The sequence below is a fragment of the Aptenodytes patagonicus genome, chromosome 7, assembly GCF_965638725.1.
Source record: "Aptenodytes patagonicus chromosome 7, bAptPat1.pri.cur, whole genome shotgun sequence".
In the NCBI taxonomy this organism is placed as follows: Eukaryota; Metazoa; Chordata; class Aves; order Sphenisciformes; family Spheniscidae; genus Aptenodytes; species Aptenodytes patagonicus.
This window is the reverse complement of record NC_134955.1, coordinates 13,410,864-13,432,482: the sequence shown is the minus strand read 5'-3', so window position 1 is coordinate 13,432,482 and position 21,619 is coordinate 13,410,864. Positions and strand designations below refer to the sequence as shown.

At 41.4% G+C, this 21,619-nt stretch overlaps 1 protein-coding gene across 5 annotated transcripts in view; it reads right to left on the bottom strand.

Moving 5' to 3' along the window:
• Positions 1–21,619, bottom strand: part of DENND2B (DENN domain containing 2B) — a 182,632-nt gene that overhangs the window by 52,125 nt on the left and 108,888 nt on the right. For all 5 annotated transcript variants that reach the window (XM_076344035.1, XM_076344036.1, XM_076344038.1 and 2 more), the window contains 3 exons: positions 18,429–18,565; positions 4,180–4,328; positions 1,265–1,480 (listed from right to left, as the gene is read on the bottom strand). In XM_076344035.1, the coding sequence (XP_076200150.1) occupies positions 1,265–1,480; positions 4,180–4,328; positions 18,429–18,565 (502 nt within the window). The remainder of the gene's footprint in view (positions 1–1,264; positions 1,481–4,179; positions 4,329–18,428; positions 18,566–21,619) is intronic.

Below are 21,619 nucleotides of genomic sequence, written 5' to 3'. Positions count from 1 at the left end.
TGGTACAGAACAGGAGTTTCTCAAGTTCAAGTTTTTCCCTCTAATAACTAACATTTTCTCAATAAAAACCTGAAATTCTCCAGTAATATGTGATTCTAGGAGCTAGAGTGGTCAAAAATAGAAATTATCATGAGATTTATAATAAAACTATGAACATTCGTATACTGAAAACATAATTTCATATAAGGAGAATGTCTGTCCCTTAAATCACAAAAAAAAAAAAAAAAAAAAACACACCACAAAAAAAAGTTGGGTACAAAACTAACAGCCAAACTTTCCGAGTTTTACTCAAAACCAAGTAGTAAGCTACTCTGTAAGTTACTCTGTAACTTCCTTCACAGATGTATGCTCATTTGTGCAGTAAAATAGTATATTCCAAGAAAGTAAAAATATAGTAAATGTTAAGGACGTAGGATTAATTTCCTCCTTTTTGTTTGTTTCCTGCTTAGACAGAATTTCAGACTAATTGACAGGAACATAAAAGTCTCCCTCTACTCACAGTATTACAGCCATGTACTTTAAAATACACTCTCTAATAAGAACAGGAAAGAGCTGAATATACAGTAAAAATTAACTTTGTTCACAAGCCAAAAATAAATATATTGGCAGTTCTCCCCCCCTCTGTTGCTATTGTACTAGAAAAGGTTTGTTGGGTTTTTTTGTTGTTGTTTGGTGGCTTGGGGTTTTTTTCACATCCCATTTTGAATTGGAAAACTCCTTGAAAAATGGAAAATTAATTTTTACTTCAAATCCATCAAGACAAGGGTTATCAGGATGGGGTAGGTAGTGAGTAAATGAAGGGAAACATATTAGGCCAATAATAGTTATTTTTCTGAGACCAGTAAACAAATGATGGGGGAAAAAACCACTTCACATGCTGCTGCATGTTATAAATAATAATTGCTTGGCCATTCAAAATCATAAAGTTAGGTACACAACAATGATCTGGCCCACAGAGCTTAAAAAAAAGTGTGGAAAACAGAATTGGCTTAAAAACAACTCTGTGCAAAGATGGCAATCAGATGTTTGCTACTCTTGGACCAGAGCAGAGTTACCCTTCTAGGGAAGGGACTTTCACAGTACAGCTGCATGTAAAAAAGGAGTATGTCTTGGCTCCTGAGAGTTACTGTTTCTGTTTTGATCTCAATTTTTCCTTCAGATACAAAAAGAGCTTTCAGTGATGGCTAAAGGCTGGATAGAAATTTGCAAGCTCTTGCAGACAGGTGACCTATCCTCAGCATAAGCCTGTTCACCCTGCCGGTACCTTTGGGATCCTCCTGGACCGCCGTGTAGACAGCAGCTCGCTTGTGGTACTAAGGCTGTCCTCATTGAGGCTGGAAGGGGAGGAGGGAATGCCAAGGTGAGCCAGCAGCAGCATGTCATCATGGCTGTGCCGCTTGGGCAGCCGTGGTAAGCGGTGGCTCTTCCTTTCTGACCAGTTCCCGATGCGCAGAGACTGGCTGCTGGGCTTCGAAGGTAGCTGCAGGAACAAGAACAGCTTGAGCTCTTCCCCTCCTCAGCAACACTTAGTGCAGAAGCAGCTCTTTGTGAGTGAGTGGTGGCTACACAAGGACATCATGCCAGGTGAGCCACTGCTCTGCAGGGTATGTGCAAAGAGACGGTTTAAGGTCAAAACAAAGAGACAGGGGTCAATATCTAAGACTTTAAAGTTCAAACAATAGTACTTTTGGCTTTGGTGCATTTCCATGCACCCACATCACATCAACTCTATAAGCCTTCAAACCTAACTTAAAGGCTTGGCTGACACTGACCCGATGGGCCTGATCCGTCTCTTTCACTTGCAGTAGTGAAAATCAAGAGCAATTACATTGAAGTTGCTATTTTATCCTAGAGAAAGAAAGTAGAAAATCAAGCTTGCTGTTTTTCCATGGTGTTAAGATGTTTTAAGATCTGCCAATATGCATGTCCTGCATTCCCAAAGAATTCCCTTTAAAACACGAAACTGTTACCATTGCAGGGGGAAGGGAAAATCTCACTGACAGGATTAAGCACCAACTAACAGCTATCTTTAAAGAAATGGGGCTCTTTTGGAGCAGTCCTTCGAGCAGCTCTGCCCAGCTCTCAGGAAGGTTAATCGGAAGGCTGGCAAGGCCGGGTCCCTGCCTTGTCCTCCCAAATGCAAACACTGTAAGAAGCTTAATGAGCATGTTTAGAAAAAAGTACTATTATGACAAACAGCTGTCAATTGGCATTTGTTAATATTCTATTAGCTATATTACAAGCTATAAACCTGCAGTAATAAATGTCCCATTTGTTCTACTCGCAGGGCTTACCTATTACAGGGCCATACTATCTGGGGTTAAGCATAGGTGTTTCTGTACGTGTGGGTTTTGCATCACAAATACAATGCCATCAATAAAACATTCTTTTTATATCTGATGACTTCAAAAACTGAAAATAACGAATGGGAAAGAAGAAGACACAGTGGGATTCAAAATGACCACAAGCCAGTGTTTCTGAGGTCTCTGCTTACCACAGGTTAGCATGCCAGGAAAATCTGCAGCAGTCTACACTTTAATGAAAGGAATTCTTTTTGGAGATGATTGTTGAAAGCCCACTGACCTTGTGATCTCTTCCATCTTGTTTATCATCATCTGTGACTGAAAAGTCATGTTGCTAATCCAGCTATGCTGCTATGCTGGAAAAACTGGATGATAAATCATTGCCAAAGCTGCCATTCTTCAGGAAATTGAGACTTTTCTATTTCTGGTCAATGGAGAATTACCCAGGCCCATAGCTGACCTGCTCTTAGTGTCTCTTCGCTTTATATATCAGCACAATGACAGCACAATTATGGCAGGACTGACTCCTGGCAGGAAACTCCAAGCAGCATTTCAAAAAGAAGCTACCAGAATAAAGATAGCCCCGTTGCAAAGATATTAGAGAGTACTTATTTACTGAGCAACTTTACAGAAGTTATTTTAATCTGCACATTCTTTGGTCACCCTGTGTAAAAGCGAGAACAGCGGATAGTATCCTACTATGGACCTACATGGTTCCTACCCTAATGGTACACCCTGTCGGATCCTCTAGATGCTAAACAATTCCTGTTAACACACACACAGCCAAAAATAATTGTTATGCATAGTATGTCTCTCACTATGAGGTTATCTTCGTGGCTGCAGTTTCTGTTTCTCCTCACTCTGCCTGATTACTACTTTCCACTTGTTCCCTTTTCAGTAGCTTTGCTGAAAACACTCCTGGTTTTACAAATTATGTGCTAGGTGCATCCTAAGAATCCTTGTGATACTTCTTTTGGCTCTTGGAGTGTGATGCTCACATGCACACAAAGTAAGTGAAAGAAAATGTATTCAGTTGTGTTCTAGGTCTCTTTACAAGACAAAAATGTAAATTGTTGTGACCTTTTGTTCAACTGCAAATTTTCTGTTGATTCAGTGCAAAACAAAGTTCCTTTAAAAGGCATTTTGAATCTCAAAATTAAGTATGTGATGAAATTTATATTTTTCCTTATGAACACAATGATCCCATAAACAACAAAGCAACCTGGCATTTCCTAGCATTCAAAAAAACAGACTGCTTTGGAAAATTCACCACAAAATGGAAAGTCTGCAGAGTTCCTTGTCTTTTACTTTATGCTGTAAACATAACTTATACAGCCTTGTTAAATGCAGACACTCAGGTTTTTCTGATTATTTTATTATTCATTTACTTATTGGGAGGACATACTTGGCCTTTGCCATTTTACAGTAAAATATGCCAGGCTACGTACTTCACATGAGCAAAGTCACAATAGGCCTCACGTAACAACAAATGGGCAGGATTAAGCAGCTGATTTTTTCCCTCCTGTCCCTACTAAAAGCCCAGCAGCAAATGCGGAGGCAACTCACAAAGAGGTACAGCCATACAAATAATTTAGGGCCAGATTCAGCTCACAAACAACTGGTGGAAGGATTCTGCTTAAACTCAGGCCGTAGCCAGCACAAAGAGCCATCAGCTTCTGCAACACAGCGCTGAGAAGCTGAGCTACAGCTGACAAGAGCATTCCCAGCAATGATTTATGCATTTGATTGCACTCTTTTTCCAGATACCCTCTATCATCTGGTACGGCTGCTCTTCCTCCTATGCCATGATTGATTTTCTTGCAAAAGTTTTAAATAAGCTTCGAGCATAGAAAGACCAGTGCCGTCATGCTGTTACCTGGGGAGGTGATGTGTATTTCCTGTCCTGCGGCGTCCACATCCTGTGCAAAGAATCTAGGGAATTCTCAGAGAGCTGATGGGATTTTCGGCCCGCGTGACGGCCTTTTAGCTCCACATCCTCGTATGGGTTTTCCTTGGGTGACTCGCCTTCACGTGTTTTGTTTTTTTTTTTTAAAGAAAAGAAAAACAGACAGGAATGTAAAGTTTAAAAAAATAAAAATCATGTGAACCAAGTGAAAGGCTTTTCGAAAAGTTCCTCGGCTTTCAGCATGACTCATCCCTCTAGCTGCAGCTGGAAGTATTTGGAGAACTTGGCTATGAGGTCGACAAGTTTCTTTGGGTTTTTTTTTACAGCTTTTTTTTTTTTTTAATAAAATGCAAAGATTTCACAAGACGTGCTTCTGAGCATCCACAGCTGTGGAAAATTTATTGATATATAAAAGCTAAGGCACATAACTACTTTAAAGTGTATCAGTAGATTTTATAAATCTATAGCAGCCACTCACAGGGTGAAATGAATAGCAATAAATAACTGTTCTCAACATACCACCCTTACACACAATCAGACAACTTTTATTTGATGCTACCTTCACTTTTCTCTTTCCCTGAGAGAAGGCAAAGAAAGAACAAACGCTTCAGCTCAGCAGTGCCAAGAGAGAAGATTGGAAAATATAAAAGATGAGGGAAGAATTTCTGCCCTGACCATACTGCATCCACAAAGTGTTCTTTAAAACACATCGTGCCTTCTAATTAAGCAGCTATTCATTTCAATTTATGTAAAATTAATATCACCTAGAAGGAAACTCATTCTGCCAGTAATATACAGAGGCTTGAACAGTTAATCACTAAATATGACATAAATGAAAAATACATCAAAAAGCAGACTGCAATCTTTGAATTTTTAGCATTTGAAAACCAGAACCAAAATTTATAGTCCAGATTTAAGTGAGATCCAACACCCTTCAGCAGCCTAAGGACCAGTGGAATAACCCACCGTCTTCTCAAAACTTCTGAACTCACTAAACCTCTCACTGAACTAAGAAGCATGAAGATGAATGAGTGCCATCAGTAAAATGAACATTTTGTATCCATTTCTTCAAACAGGTCATAGTCAGTAACTGGTTTAGAACTTCAGGTTTTTTGAACACAGGGTCCTTCCAGTTTTCCAACCATCTTACACAGGAAATCATCCCCAAAAAAGTGATCTACTCAAATTCAAGACTTGACTTTGCAGAAACTTGAAACATGCAGGAAGTTCAAAGCTTTTGAAACAACTTGCTTTGGTTTTATATCTAAAGATTACTCTAAAACTCATGGTTTTAGTACAATATATATTGCAATACAAGCTGTTAAATATAAGAAATTCAGATTTTACTACACACTGGATCAATTAAGAATTGAAAACAGAAAGCTATAGCATGGTTTATTATTCACACTGTTACAGAAAACAGTCACCGCTTTTACAGAGATGACAATTGAGGCATAGGTATTTTCAATGAGAGCAAGGCCTGGATTAATACCCAGTTCATTCAACTACCAGTTTTTTTGTTCTAGACAGAATATTACATTTCCTCGTTGCACAAAAGTGAACAGAAGTAGTTTACACTTTCTACTTTATTGTTAAGCCTGGAAGCGTGAGACTGCTTGATTCATCAATTATAGTGATAAGAGCTTTTGCTTAGCAAGTTCCATATTCACAATACAAGTAAAAATACAGTTTTGCTTCGGTAGTGCATCATATTAGGATTTCTAGTCAAATATAAGCGCAAGAGTGAATGTTTTAGCTTTGTTTTAATTAGAAGCCTGAATAACTGCTGCTCTTGAAGAATGTTTGAATTGGCAATCACAGCTTATTATTTCATTCAGAGAGAATCTGCTTCTAGAGGCTGCACTATCATCATAGTCAATCTGCACGCTGCATGGAAAGAACACCTTCAGGTGCATGGGGTACTTAGAAGAAAGACCATTTGATCAATGCAACGAACAGGATATATCTTAAGCAATAAATATTCCTACAAAAATGTAAAGCTACAAATGTTCTGGGAGGACTATGGAATTGATTGATTCCTTCTGCAGGAAGAAAAATAAATAGATATTGCACACTAATTCTGTTACTTGTAAACTCTAGAGCTCTAGATATGACAATCATAACAACAATAAATGGACAACTTCGCAAAATGCTGTTGCTTACTCACAGCTAACTGGACTGTACTAGCATAATAAAATTTCTTGTAAGCCCAAGTCAAGTATAGGTCAAGCAAGCATTTTAGAATGGATTAAAAGATTTCAAAATACCCGGCTACATTAGACAGTGCTTAAACATATGCTTCCTTGTGAAAACTAATGTTATAACATTAGTCTGCATAGTATCCAAACTCCTGAGAAGAAACAAGCCCATCAGTTGAAAAGAAACCTTTTTTAAAATGTAAAGCATTTAAAAGTTTTAGGGTGATTCTCTTTCCAAGACATAATGTAAAACAGAATTGCTTGAACCCAGTTAAACTCAACATTAGTAATGTTGACCTAAAATATTAAGTATAGAAACAGGCCCAGAGAAGTCTTGGATGAGAGGAGAGGGAGGAGCAAGGAACCATGAGCAGAGGCTGCTTTTCTGACTCAGATTCTCTACCAGAAGAAAGCTCAGGCCAAATTCCTCTTCAGTGTAATGTGGAGGTCAGTGGAGACACCACAGGGATTTTAACCCTTTCCCTAGAGCTGTGAGAGTTTCTTCAGATGACTGGCTTGCTGTTCAAGAACACTTGTTTCTTTTATTTTTCTCATTTGCTTAAAAATCAAATTATTTCAGGGTTGGAGTTTTTTTCCATTTTGAAATGATGCCTTGAGACCAATTATGCCTCACTTTTTTTTTTTTTTTTAAGAATAAACTTCCCCACCAAATCTCTGATAATGAAATAGTCTAAGCAATCTGAAACAACCTGGTTCTGCTGATTTGGCATTTGAACCCAGTATTTGGTTCAGCCAGTGAACTAAAAGAGGTAATTTATTTTTCTAGGTCTTCAGTAATTTTCAAACCTTAGACAACCACCATTTTTTAGTATATATGCTCTCCCTGGTGGATGGGACCAAAAGACCAGATATGCAAAAAGAGCACTAGGCAGCCCAGACAGACTGGTTTCTGGGTGCCAAAAGTAGGACAGACAAGTGATAAGAAACCCAAGATGGCAAGCAAGCTAAAAAGATGTGTGAGGGTACCCTGAACTGCCTTAGAGCAGCATTTAACCCTATCACTCTGCACTGTGACTCCCCTCCATGGGATAAAGACCTGGGAACTGATGGCCACCAGCAGATGTAGGTCCCACACCAGAGGGAGGCTCTGGGGAAGGGCTGCAGTGGTGGCTGCTACTGCTGCTGCAGCACAAAAATGAGGAAAGCTTCCATATAGCTGGGCTGGCTCAGAGGTTTGCAGCTTTGATCGCTGCATTTCTCCTCAACACCGTCAATTCTCTAGTCCCAAGACCCAGGCAAGGAATGTTCACAATCTGCAAGCTGCAGTGCTTTTGCATTCATTTGGATTTGCTGCAAAAGGAAAACACATTTACAATGAAAGAGCAAGGAAACATCCTTGTTCCTTCCATATGGATGTCTCTATTGGAAGCCAAAAGGAGAAACATTATGCAGTATAGAGGCCAGGCTTGTCTTAATGAGGCTGATCCAACTGCCACACACGACAACAGCAGACTATCACTGACTTCAAAGGAAGCTGAATCAGGCCCCCACAATGCATATGGTCACACGAAATAGCAAGCCTTTGGCAAATACTGTCTCTAATCACCATCCCTGCTTCCAGATCAGTTCCCTTTATAAGCATTTTGTTTTCAAGTTTCCCATTCTCTTGAATTCTACGTACCGAACTGCTGAGTTAACACGGGACATTTATCTACACGACATTTATCTTCAGAAGATCTCACAGGCAATTTAATGATTGGTCCATAGGGGAAAGAAAAAAAAATAAAAAAAATAAAAAAACCCCAGTGATCTTTAGAAAAGTCCTGAGGAATGCAGTGCCTTGAGCTTAAGCATCGATGAGTTTCCTCCAGCGGTTGCAATTCCTCACTCCGTGATGCTCTGCGAGTCAGCCCCACCGAGTCCTGAGGCAGCACACAATGTTCCTCTGCTCAGCCTCTTACACGTGGCAAATGGGAAGCAGAGGCAGACTCAGCAAGCCTGTCTCATGCTGAGAAAGGAGTGAAAAGTAAGGCTGAGGGGAAAAAAAAATGCAGGCAGACACTTCTCTATAAATGGCAGAAAGCAGGGAAATGCATCGTTTCTTTCTAGATGGGAGAAATAATTATCAGAGGAATGAAGTGATTCACTGAGTGCTGATTATAACTCCTGCCTTTCGCGCTGCCAGGAAGCGAGAAGAATTGAACGGCAGGTATACAGTAAGGGAAAGGGCTCATCAACTTGTGTTAACTTGGGTGCCTAAATTAGGAGCCAATGCTCCAGAGGGTGATGCTGAATGCCCAAGCTAAGAGCCTACCACCTTCTTTGCTGGCTACATAGAAAGCCCAGGCCCCTGAGCTATACGGCTGAGTTAGGCAGAGTTAGCATCTCACAAATGACAAAGTATGTATTTCCTGCATACTACAGCATGTGCACAAAATATAGGGCAATTAATGTATTTTACATTATAATGAACTAGGAGATGAAAGTTTCAGCTGCCTGTCCTGGTTTTGGCTGGGATAGAGTTGGGAAAAAGCAGCATGTACCTCCAGAGGCAAGGTCCTGGAAATAGTGGCAGAATAAATGGGCAGGAAAAGAGACCTGGATAGGCAGAATGAGGACTGAATAACAGACAAATAGACGTACCCAAGTGAGTAGTCTGTAAGAACTTCTGATACCTGTGGCACCTACCCCCTGAACCTTTTGCAGTGTTTCTGTAACAACAGACACAAGGCACAACATCAACTCCTTTCCACACATAATCCCTCTGATGGCACCTACAAATTCTTGAACTGCCTTTTTTGCCCTCTGCCCATGACCTCTGCTGAGTTGTAGATATAGCCCAATTCATCCCTCTCACACACATTTGGTGCACACAAGCCCTTGCAGAAGATTAAGATAAAATACAACTGGGAAAGGAAGAAGCAAGCAGAGAAGGGTGGTTGGGGAATTCTGCTTTTGCTGCCATTGAAGAGGAAGCAATGGGAATGAACCTCAGAGTGCAAGCACTGCATGAGGGAACAGCACAGGATTGATGCACTGTGCAGACTTACAGCTCCCCAGCATCTCTGGGCACTTAAGTCCAAAGAACTGCTCAGTGGTGAGAATCCAGGTGTGTTCTGCATATGCATTACTCATTTTATTCAGAAAATTACACAAACACAGATTCACACCGCCAGTGCTGGAGGAAAACTCAGCCACTGGGATGTTTACAAGCGTGTTCAGATCAAATGGATGAAAACCACAAAATCTCCACGCTCTCATAAAGTATCTGAGCTTAGATCTTTAGGGCATAGATGAGCTCTTTCAACATCAGAGAAGCTGCAACTGTGCATCTCAGCTGAGGAATTTACCCCAGGAATCTGTAGAAAGAGGAACTATTTCAATACCAAATTACAGCTAAGACACATTATAGCTGCTTTGAAAAGCTATTGCTGAACAGTACTAAGTTACTTGCTTAGAATCCTACCACCCAGTGTATCAGCTCAGTACATGTTCTCAGAAAAGTAGTAGAGCATCTGCAGCATGCAGAGTGACAAGTCTAAAATGCGATCGGCCTTTTGAGCCCTGGTCCTTGGAGTTTGTAGGCAGCAGCCTGTGCTTTCTAAACTTTTCCAGTTTTGCTTTGCCTTGCAATAAGGAGAAGAAACACTGCAGATACTTTCAGCTCCCTGCCATCTCTGCAGGGACTGCAAGAGCTTAGAGTTGTAATCATAAAGATGCATTAGATGGAGAAGAATAAGCACAGCTGATAAATGAATAAGAAATTCACCCCCAAAAATCATCTATTTAACACTCAGTCCAAAATCATGTGCATGAAAACATCTGATGAGCAACTGTTAGCACAGTACAGCATCAGCATGCCCAAACTGCTTGCACTTCACAGAGGTTTAACCCTGCTGACTTCAACACAGTCTCTGTGAATTTAAACTAGGATTTGGGACAGCAGCCTCATGGTCATTTTACTCTCTGTTTTACTAACCTGCAGTATTGACTAGAACTAGGCAATAAAGCTGAGAGAGACTATCAGAAGAAGCTGTAGTGGATGGTATAGCTGTGAGACAGACTCCAGAGAGAAAAATGGGGATCTAAATAAAGCATGAGATGATTATTGACAATAACTGAAATCCATGTATCCCAATGCAGCAACAAAGCACCAGGCTAATCATCAATAGGATCAGACAGCTAGAGTATTTGGCCTTTCTTTGGCAGGCCCATATGGATACTATTTGATTTAATGTGCTCTGGCTGCCATTACCCTACACTGTCTATTATTAAAATTGCCACTATTACACTTTCCAAAAACTCACATGCTTTTTAGATTGTGAGGCAGACTGGGGGTGTGGAAGAAGACAGGAACATACATTTCCCTGATCACTGCCTGCACCATCATTTTGTATCAATCCTAGCTCAGTCTTTGACTAACAACTATCCAGAGACCTCCTGGTAAGGGTCTGACTAAAAACCTAAAAAGTTTTCAGAGAAGCAACTAGCACAGCAGTGCTGGCAGAGGTGCAATCTCTCCAAGTTTGCTTCAGCTTCACAGCAGCCCAGCAATTCCAGTTTCTCCCAGATTTGTACAACCCTTTTGATGTGAGATGATATGACAGACAATAATGTGATACGAAAGCATGACAGGCGATGATGTAGCGTGTGATGATGGGATTTTACTGGAAAGATCAGCTCGCTGTCTTTCTAACCTTTTTCCACATTTACTGGAAGAACTTTGCAAATGTTCTAATTTGAAAGCAATGTCAAGCTGGAACATCTTCCAACTGGACCTCAGTCATCATTTCTGCAGCTCTTGGCACACACAGCGGAAGATTCAGTAAAACAGCTAAATCATCCCATTTGTTACATGACATGCACTATATCAAATTTACATCAGAATTCAAAATAACTAATCCGTTTAGGAGAGACAAGGTGCTTTACCAGGAGGGGTGAAGGGAGTGACATGCTTTTCTGGACTCCACAGGGAATGTTAAGCCACCAACATTCTCTCCACGCTCAGGATCTTGCTTGTAGGTCCACACCTGCCTATTTTAACTGCTCAGGCACCCACCTGGGTTAGGCTGCCCTGACACTCCACTTAGTAATGCTGATTTGAGACATCGCTCCACCTCCTCTGAGTTCTGATGTATTGGGAAATAGCTGAGACACCCAGATTCATCTGTTCTCATCTCTCTGGAAAAGACTGTACTTACCCAAGTACAACAACAACCTGGCCCTCGCTAATTTCAAGGAGAGATTGCTACACTGAAAGAAGAACATTTTGCTCCGTGAGTGATTACCTGAAACATGTATACAAAACTTATGTGGATATGATTTTACTAAAAAAAAAAAAAAACCACAAACCAAAAAAATAACCAAACTTTTCTAGGCCTGGTACCAATCTGACTGGTTTGGGGCTTTATAATGATTTATTTTTCATTCAACTTTCTGACTCTGAAGAAGGCCCATGCAAACTCAGAGCTAGTTGTCCTGTTACAGTGCATAAGTAAACAAGAAGCTGATTCTCCCCAAACTGAAGTGAGATACCCAACTTGACAGAGGAAAACAGCTTAAACAATTGTGTATAACTACACTGTTTCACTTTTCAGTCACCTTGGCTGTCAATTGTAACAAGGTTCAGTTATATACCTCCAGAAGCACAGTGATTAAGTTGCTATCATCAGTCTAACTCCTCTTAAGGTGCAAAAAATATTTGTCAAGAGAAGTATCCAGCTATTGAGAGGGCTCAAAATCTCCTAAACGTGACACTGAAGAGGTCCAGAGAGCAGCAGGGTACATAAGAAACCGTCCCCAGGAGGGCCAGCTGCCCCTGGGACCATGGATTGCAGGACACTCCCAAAGGGAGCCCACCAGCAAGATCCCATTCAGAAATTCATCCTAGTTTTGGAGATCCCACAGCAGTGTTTCCAGGGCATTGCTTTACTTTCTAGACTGCTTCAGCTCTAGCTCTCAAAGCAGACACAGTAGCTGTCAGCAGCTGCTTCTCCTTCAACTGTCTCAGTTCTGCAGTTTGCCTCCTTTTCTCACTTTTCCCCCTCTGGACAGATTTCCCACACAATTTAACTATCACTTTTTATTTAAAGCCGATCTGAAATTATCTGACTCTGCTGACTGACACCTTCACAGACTCCAGAAGAGCATTCTGACTGGCTTCAACAATTACTTCTCAACGAACATAAATACAACCAGAGATGGGCCTGAACCCAAACTCTGCCTCTGAACATTTATTTCTGAGCTGGGAAGAAGTCTGTAACCCCATCAAGAATGTGTGACTGACTCTAGTCTCCTCAATGGACCACAGAGAAACTGTGATGTGGAGATAGGGAGAAATGAGGAGAAGATGGAACTGAGTTCCAAGGCAAGCTTTCAAGCTGGCCTCTAACACCACGGACAGTATCAAAACCCCAGATCCAAAGGCCTGTGCTCTTTTAGAACCAGAACTCAGCTGCTGAATCCCAGCTTTAAAATAAAAACATTTCAACTTTTAACTTTGCATAATAACTGTGGCATTGCCCGGAGGAAATATTTTTTCACAGGAATTTGTGCCAGTTGCCTGAACCATACACTTTTGACTATCCTTCTCTTGCTGAGGTTATCTGTCCCTCTTTAACAGCTACTCCATCTGCCCAGGTTCACATTCCAGCTGCTGGAGTCTCCTTGAGTAGAGCATTTCCTCAGCCAGTGGGTATTTGATGGACTCCATCTTCCACAGTATATCCTAAAATGTCAGTTGAAAAAATACCTGCATTTAATGAACAAAGGAGCCCCATGCTGCTGACTGTATCAACCACAAGGTTAAAGGAGAAATGCATGGCCTAGTGATCTACACAGCATTGGGACCTGCCACCGAGCAGCTCTAACAAGTTTTGGCACTGATACCGATCATGCCTTTGGCATGCCACCTAACTTCTGGCATAGGCCAGGCCTGGCTATATGTAACTGGCATATGCTGGTGTCCCCAGACTTTGTGTTCCTAGGGACTCTGCTGCCAGTGAAACACCAACACTTCCCCAGGGCAGCAGCAGACACTTATGTTCCTCCTCACAGGAATTTGATGGAGAGGAATAAACTAAAAGATCGATTTCAGCCCTGGAGCGATTCCAGCAGATCTATGCACTGGGAAAAGGCCTAGCAGGAAGCCTGCCAACGAATGCAGAGGAAGGGCTAATGTCACCCCAAAACTGCCGGGCACACACCAATGCACGTGGCCAAGATGCATGGGTTTGTCCACTGCAACCCAGCACGGTGATGACCACTCAAAAGAGCTCCAGCCACAAAGTCAAGCCAGTCTTGTCCCAAAGAAAAGTACAGCCTAATCCCAGCTGGGGACTCTAAAAGAGGTTAATTCGTTAGCATTGTCTTTCATGTTAGTTAACAGAGTTCTAAGAGTGCTTTGGACCATTGCAATTTAGTGAGCAGGCACCAGTCTTGCACGTGAGCCAGTCAGACAGAATGGGAACCTTACTGGGGCAAGACCTCTCTGCAGTAATACAGGTGGCTGAAATAAACCCATTCTTATACAAACTGCTCTTCTTATTGCACCGGTAAGAGACTACACTCATTAGAAGATGAATAATCCTGGGCTCATACACCTGGGCTATGTGCTGAATAGTCCACCTATGACTTCAAAAACAGCATGGAAGCAAGAAACCCTGTTAGTCACAGATCTTCAGGCAGGAAAAGCATTTTAATCACTTTCATTCACCTTGGGAAAAAAACATTTTAAATGAGGGCCAGGCAGCTATAAGAGCAAATGGCTCTTGCTTGGACAGGGCAAATGGAGTTGTGCAACATCAGATTAAACATTCTCAATCTACGATGCAACGTGCACAGCCCAGCTGAGCAATGGGTCTCCTACACATCTATGTAGTGTCCTCTTAAAGGTAATCTCCACCTGTTCTACTGTGTCCAGCACTCTGAGGAGTTACAGAGTAAGAAGGCTTGCCTTGTCAAAGATTTCTTCCACTGTATTTGATTTCTGAATTGTGAGTGCAATTTCTCTTACAAACACAAACTACAATTTACATGGTTTTACTAGATTTTCTCAAGTTAAACTTAATATTGTGCCCTTAACCTTGCCTTCACTTTACTCATTCAACTTTTTTTGGTGATTATAACAAGTGATTTCTTCTAGATGTCAGGTGAAAAATGCCTCAGAGACACCAGACCTTAAATAACAATATTCAAATATCTCAACTGCATTTAGGGGAACAGACTGGAAAACTGAAACCGTATGGTACATATGACAGGAAATACTGTTGTCCACAAACACAGCAGAAGCAAACGTCTCAGACATCTCTTAATACTGTGATAGTTTCTTGAATTTGCACAAAGCCAAGCATGGTTTCCCCAACTGGATTCATAAAGCCACATCAATTTTGGTCTGATTAAAGACTCATTCAAAACCACAAGAAGCAAAACAATGTTAAGTTTACTACGACTGCCACATTCCTGTGAGTGCTAGTACAGAAGATGAATGAAGTCCACATGGTTCCTTGCACATGGAATACAGCTCTGATTAATATTAGGAATATGCACCCCTTTATACAACTGCTTGTTGATTAATGCAGAATGGATCATTATGTTCCAATCCAATACCTGTCTTGAACTTAACATGCAGATATTTCATCTATTAAAGTGTACAAAAATATTACAAAATTAAACAAAGCGTCTGGTTCATGATGTCACTGGATTTCAAAGCACAGTCATTTTTGGTTTTAATGTACCTTAAAACCTTTTTTTTTTCCTCTCTTTTTTTTTTAAAGCCAGCCCTCAAAGTAACATGAACTGGCCATAGCAGTTCATCACTGTCCTGGTCATTAAAGAAGGAAACAGTGTAAGGGCACCAGGAGAAAGACACAGGTTTAATGTGCATATGCATCACATGAGGAGGTAATGTAGTAACCAAAAAACCAATTACTCTAGTCCTAGCACTTACGTGCTTAGAAGCTGTATTTTGATCATTGCACTAGTCTGAGTGAGAGCACTCAGTACCCCAACACAGTGTCTTGCAGTATCTAACATTAAATATGCTTTTTAGAAGATACACCCTCTGATAGATAATTCACAACTTATCCACAGCACACCTCTGCTTTCCAATGAGGGAGAGACATCCTGCTGAGGGGCACCAGGCTGGGGGACGCAGTGACAGAGAGGAGAGCTGGGCTTCTGTCCTGAGGGACCTCAGCAAACTGAAGGAATGGCTCGACAGGAACTTCAGGAAGTTTAGGAAAGACAAATACCGTCCCACACATGGGTCAGAATAACCCTGCAACAGTACATGCCAGGGCAAGGAAGGCCAACCACACCTTGGCCTGCATTAGCAAGAGTGTGGCCACCAAGTCACGGGAAGTGGTAATTCCCCTCTATTTGGCCCTTGCAAGGCCGCATCTGGAGTATTCACAGTACCAGAGAGACTTCCAACAGACTGGAGATAGTCTAGAGCAAGACTACTAAAACGGTTGGGGGCTGGAGCATAAAACATAAACAAGAAAAGGCTGAGAGAACTGGGACTGTTTAGCCTAAAGAAGTCTGGGGGGGAACCTAACTGCTGTCTTCCACTACCTAGAAGGGGTTATGGAAAAGGCGGAGCCAGACGCTTCTTGGAGGTGCACAGTGAAAGGATGAAAGGCAACGGTCACAAATAGCAACAAGGAGAATTCTGACTGGATAGAAAGAAAAATTCCTTCACAGTGATATCAAGAAAAAATTCTTCACAGTGGAGGTTAAGCAGTGGAGCAGGCTGCACAGAGAGGCAGTGGAACCATCCTCCTAAGATATTTTGAAAACTCAACCAGATGTAGCCTTGAGCAACCCGATCTAACTTTGAAACTAGCCCTGCTTTGAGCAGAGGTTGGACCAGCTGATGCCAGAGTCCCTTCCAACCTGAATTTTTTTTATGATTCCATCTCACAGTAGAGTGCTTAGAGCACTGCTCAAGATTCACAGCCTTTTTTTCCTTGTGTTTTAACACTTACTTGCATTAAAAGTTCTAATTCTACGGGGGACACACACACTTTATTAAGTTTATTACTACAGTGACAATGTTTTAACTACCTACAAGCTTTTAGGGAGGCAGGAGATTCAACCAGGTATAGACAAAAATCCCACCACCACCTCTAAGGCAACTGTTTGCAAAGAAAACCCAAAGCAGCAGTGACAGAGTCCTTTACAGCTTTGAAGTAGATGTAAATCTATAAAATAAACTCACTCTTAGAGACACCTGGTTTGCATGAGTACAAAAGTGCTACTTAGAGTCTGGGGTCTAGCACTACTGGTATAAATTATGCAGATGTGATACACAAAACTACTATAGTTTCTTTAAAGCCGGAGATCAAACTACTTTGGCTTGTCTTTAACCACGCTTGACAGTTTATAAGAATTATACTGATTTGGTATTCCCCTCTCACTGCCTGTGTTGAATGAAGTGCTTTGGAAAGAGGTTGTTAAAAAGAGTACAAAACAATGAAGTTCTGTGTTTGTCCACAGATCTGAAATTTTGCATTCTCTTCCCACTGCCTTGCCAAAATGCCCAAATTATAATCTGCAGGGAGCTGGCTTATAGTTCCCATGAGTTGGAAAAGCCCATTATGATTTGTTTTACTGAACCCAAGATTTCTTTTCATTTGAAGAAAGCTTCTTACCAGTCCTGCACATTTTATTTTGATATTTAACAAACGATAGCAAGGAAAAGAAGCATTACCACCTAACATCTGGCAACACGTTGACAGGTCCTGAGCAAAGATGAGCACTGTAAGTAATGCACAATACATTTTCAAGTGTGAATTGCATGGTGGTCTGACTGTTCATGGAGAAGGCTGATGATCATATAAGGACGCTCTCCACAGAAAAAAACCTTTTTATTATCTACATAAGCTCTCATTTTTATTAACAGACACTGAACAGCAGCATTTTTTTTGTGTTCTGAAAGCATTTTTTTGAAAGGCATAGAGGGAGAGTACAGCTGGAAATGGAAAGAGTAAATTCCTGTTTTCACTGAGGCTGACAAGCCAGAGACAGAATTTGGGTATAAGAACAAAGAGCCCCAAGCTGCAATTTGTGGCCACTGTTCCTTGCTGTATCAACTGATATGACCAAGAAGAGTTTTGTTCCATTGTCTTTGTTTGCCCTTCAAACATTTGTAAGCAGTATTAGAGTGCCTCTGGTCCTCCTTTTTACCAGACTAAATAAGTCCAGCTTGTCAGTGTCTCTTCAGAGGACATGTGCTTTAGGGCCCCTGACTATCTTGGTAGCCCTCCAGTTTTCAGTAGATAAAGATTCATTGTCCAAAGTAAAATGAAGTACCCTTTGTATCTGTTGTAATAATACAACACTGAAAGAGTTAAAAACAATGCAGATATTCATCACTTGTGTGGAAAATCTGTGCTCTGAAGGGCTGCCCAATTTTCAGTAATTATAACAACTTTTTTGATGTTAAAAGAATGTATGCATAGGCCATACATTTCCTTCTAAGACCAAAAGAAACATGTTTTTCTTGTGAAGCTTAATCAAAACAGTGTTTGTTGTGCATTCCTGATGGCTGTATAGCTAAAGGAAATTAATTTTTCTTTAACCAGCAGCTGGGACTTAGGGGAGACCACAAACAGTGATACAAACAACTGCTTTGGGGCAGTTCACACAGGAGTCCTGAAAAGCTCAGGCTGACCACACAAGGCCTATGAGGTTAATCTTGCTATTGGATAGTTCTGTAAACACTATCTCAAGTTCAGTTCTTTACATTTTTACACCACTCAAGGCTTCAAGCCAAGGCCTTGATAAAAAGAATGATTTGGTTCTTGAAAAGCATGGCAAAAAGCTGACCAAACAGTCTGTTTCCAATACCACCCGATGAAGTCTGAAGGAATCAAGACCTCCTGCATGCAGACTGGGAGTTATATTTGCACTGATGCATCAAACCCATTTACCCTCCATTTAATCTCTCTTTACTGACAGCACTGAACCTTCTTGCACAGGTTGTGTTCAACAATAGACGGTCTGACCACAACTGCTCAACATCCTGCTGTGAGCCCATGTACTGCAACAGGTTCTTACCTACAATGTCTTCATAGGCATTTTCTTCTAAAGTGCTCTTGGATCCAAATTTATGCTGGCTCTCAGTCCCATTTTCAGTTGGGGAGGGAGGGTACAGGGATTGCAGACTTGACGCATCCTCAAACTCAAAGGATTTTCTAAAGTTTAAAACAATAAGTAATTAGTAACTAGAATGCAAAATGACTCAAACACTTAGCCGAGTATTTGTTTGCTAAGAAATATACATAATATGACCAATAAAAAAAAAATCACACATCATGCAAGAACTAACTTTTAGAGGACCTCAAGCCCTGTACTCACAGCGGTCTTTACTATAGCAATCCGTGACACTTTTATGAGGTTGGAAGTATTGTTATCCCCATTATGTGGACAGGGAAAAAATACCAAGAAAGTATGTGATCTTTTTCAAAGGTTACAGAGTAAGTTAGCAGCACAGTCCTCAGATTAGAAATTGCTTTGCTCTTGCCAGGGGCCCCAGAAACACGTGGCCATCTCTCCTCAAGAAAAAGACATTTCTCTGGAAAGCGTTCCTCCACCGGTTGCTCTGGGAGACGTAGCCCTTAGTTTGAAAACACTCACATGTCTTGAACCTCTAGATATGTTCCCACATAAAGGTCAGCGTACAAATGCCAAAGGCAGACTCGTGTGAAAGTCAGCCATTTCACTTGCACACCCTGCATCAAGCGCTGGCAGCAAAGGACAAAGCATGGAGGAAGTTAAGGCTCTCTGGGGTAGACGAGCAGCCCAGGCTGATGGCTGGGGGCCTGAAGGTTCAGGCTTTCTGGCAGGAAGGTGAGAGGCAGCTGGGTCAGATGAACCCATACAACTTGTCTCCCACTCAGGTACTCGAAGGAGAGGTGATTCACTGCCTCTCACCCACATCTGTCCCAGTGCTGCCGAGCAGCTCTGGGTAGAAAGGAGCCCCAGCCCTCCCCATTCTCCAGTTTGCCCATCACTTGTTCTCTGAGGCAACATCTACACTGAAGTTGAGAGGTGCATGGTTTGCATTGCCAGTTGTACAGGGGCTAGTATTCATTTGATTGATTTAGTACTGAGGATGAAATGGTGTGAAAAATGGGCTCAGGTTGGAGTGTAAATCCTGGGGTGCTGTAAAGCTTGCAGAGACCGTGCTGATGGCCATACTTCACTCATTGATACCCAAACTAGATGAACAGTAAATCATCCTGCCATCAACGCCCTTTCGTCTTCTCCCCAGCTGGAGTGAAACATATGTTGACAGCATATCCATATGGCAGTGGCAGAGTCTCATGAGATACTTCAGTGTGTTAATTGGCTCAAGAGTATCCCTACAGGCAATATAGTGACTATCATACAGACACTGCATTTGACAAAGGCATTTCCTAGTTGTCTGCTGGAGCAGACTTATGGGTCTGGGGCAGGCTTAGGAGCCCCCTCTCTCTCCTTTCCCTAATTCTTAAGAATATCCAAGTCTGTGTTATACACATCGGGATCATGGCAGAAACATGCCGTGCATTTCAGACCCAGACATCCACTCCTCCACACCTACTGGCAGTTATAAAAGATGCTTAGGCACTGAAGACATACCTGTGCACGAAATGAGACTTTCTAAAGTAGTTAAATATCCAACTTGTAGATTTCAAGGCAATGCTACGATGCAGTGACACTGCATAGGACCACGGGAATGGTTTTGTGGACTAGTACTCAGCTGTGGTCCATCTGTCCCAAGCCTATCCTGTGACACTCCTCTCCTGCGCTGTGTCTGTGCGAGAGAATCTCCATCCGCTAGGGAACATCCAGCTCACATCAATCTGAAGTGTAGAAGCTACCATGGGCACCAGGTCATCTGAATACAGACTGGCTGTATGCTAGCAGGCAAATATGAGAGACTTCCTCCATTTTACTATAATATTGAATTAGCCACCACAAAGAAAACGAGTGTTTTCAAGCAAAATATTAGAAGAATAAATATCCACAGTCCATTCTCATGACATTCCAGTGAGTGTAAACCACACGTATGTTCAATCTGAAACATGCAGTTACAAGCTGTAGACATAATGAATCACGTCTGTTCTCAAAAAGAGAACAGTTTGGAGACTGAGATTTCAATAACTAATATTAATAAAATACTGTCATTCTTAGACGACTTGTATGGTCTCAAGCTCTTTGTAAATGTTGGAATTCTCCTTACTGTAACTAAAGGAAGGACAGTAGCAAAGACAATAAAATTAAGATTTTATAAAGGATTTCCACCCAGCCTTGAAGTCAGCTGGCAAACCTGCAATTTTGGGACATTGATTTAAACTTACTTAGATCATCATTAATCAGATGTAAGTCCAGAGAAATCACTAAACTACAGTAGGGTAAAGCTGTTACAAGCAAGTGGGAACCCACCCTGTACAACGTCAAACTGATTTGCAAGAATCCTCAGGTACACATAATAACACTGTAAATCCTACAACTTATACTGCACTAATCACAACTTAAATTGATAATTATTGCTTTTATTTTGGGCTCATACCTACTAGCCCCACCCAGCAATGAGGCTCCATTGCTGAACCGTGCTGTTGTCTAACTCCGCTATGACAGGGGACTGAACCTGCAGAACAGTAGGTGCAAGCATGAATTGTACCTCTTCTTGAAAGAAGTTTCAAAACTTCATCTCACAAACTCATTGTAACAAAATACTGTGGTTCTCAGATGACTTGTATGGTCTCAAACTCAGTGAGAGTTGTGTACTCAGAGACTGACTTTGATCACTTAGCTGCAGGTCGCATGGTGATTCTGTGCAAGAATAATCTCCTGTTATTCATTCCTCTCCGCCACCCATCTCACAGACCATTTTACCACTTGCCCCTTAATTTTCCAATAAAGGCTATCATTTATAGCAGAACATTCAAAAATTATTATCTTCTGTACATTGGAAATGCTGTGCGGAACAAAATGAGGTCAGCTTTATTTCACAAAATCTTGTTAAAATCTAGATTTACTTCCTCTAACTGAGATTACTGCAGGAACTCAAAGATAAGCACTGTTAATCAGAGCTTGGCTTTCCACATTTCCCCCCACCGCCTTTCTCAGAGAAACAACGCACATCAGCAGAGTTGCTTGATCCCTTTCAGAAGCAGGTGTCTTTTGAAAGTAAAGAACAGAATCTGAAGGCTCCTCTTCTCCTTTTCCTGCCTCAGCGTACTTCAGGTCAGGTTGTGCTG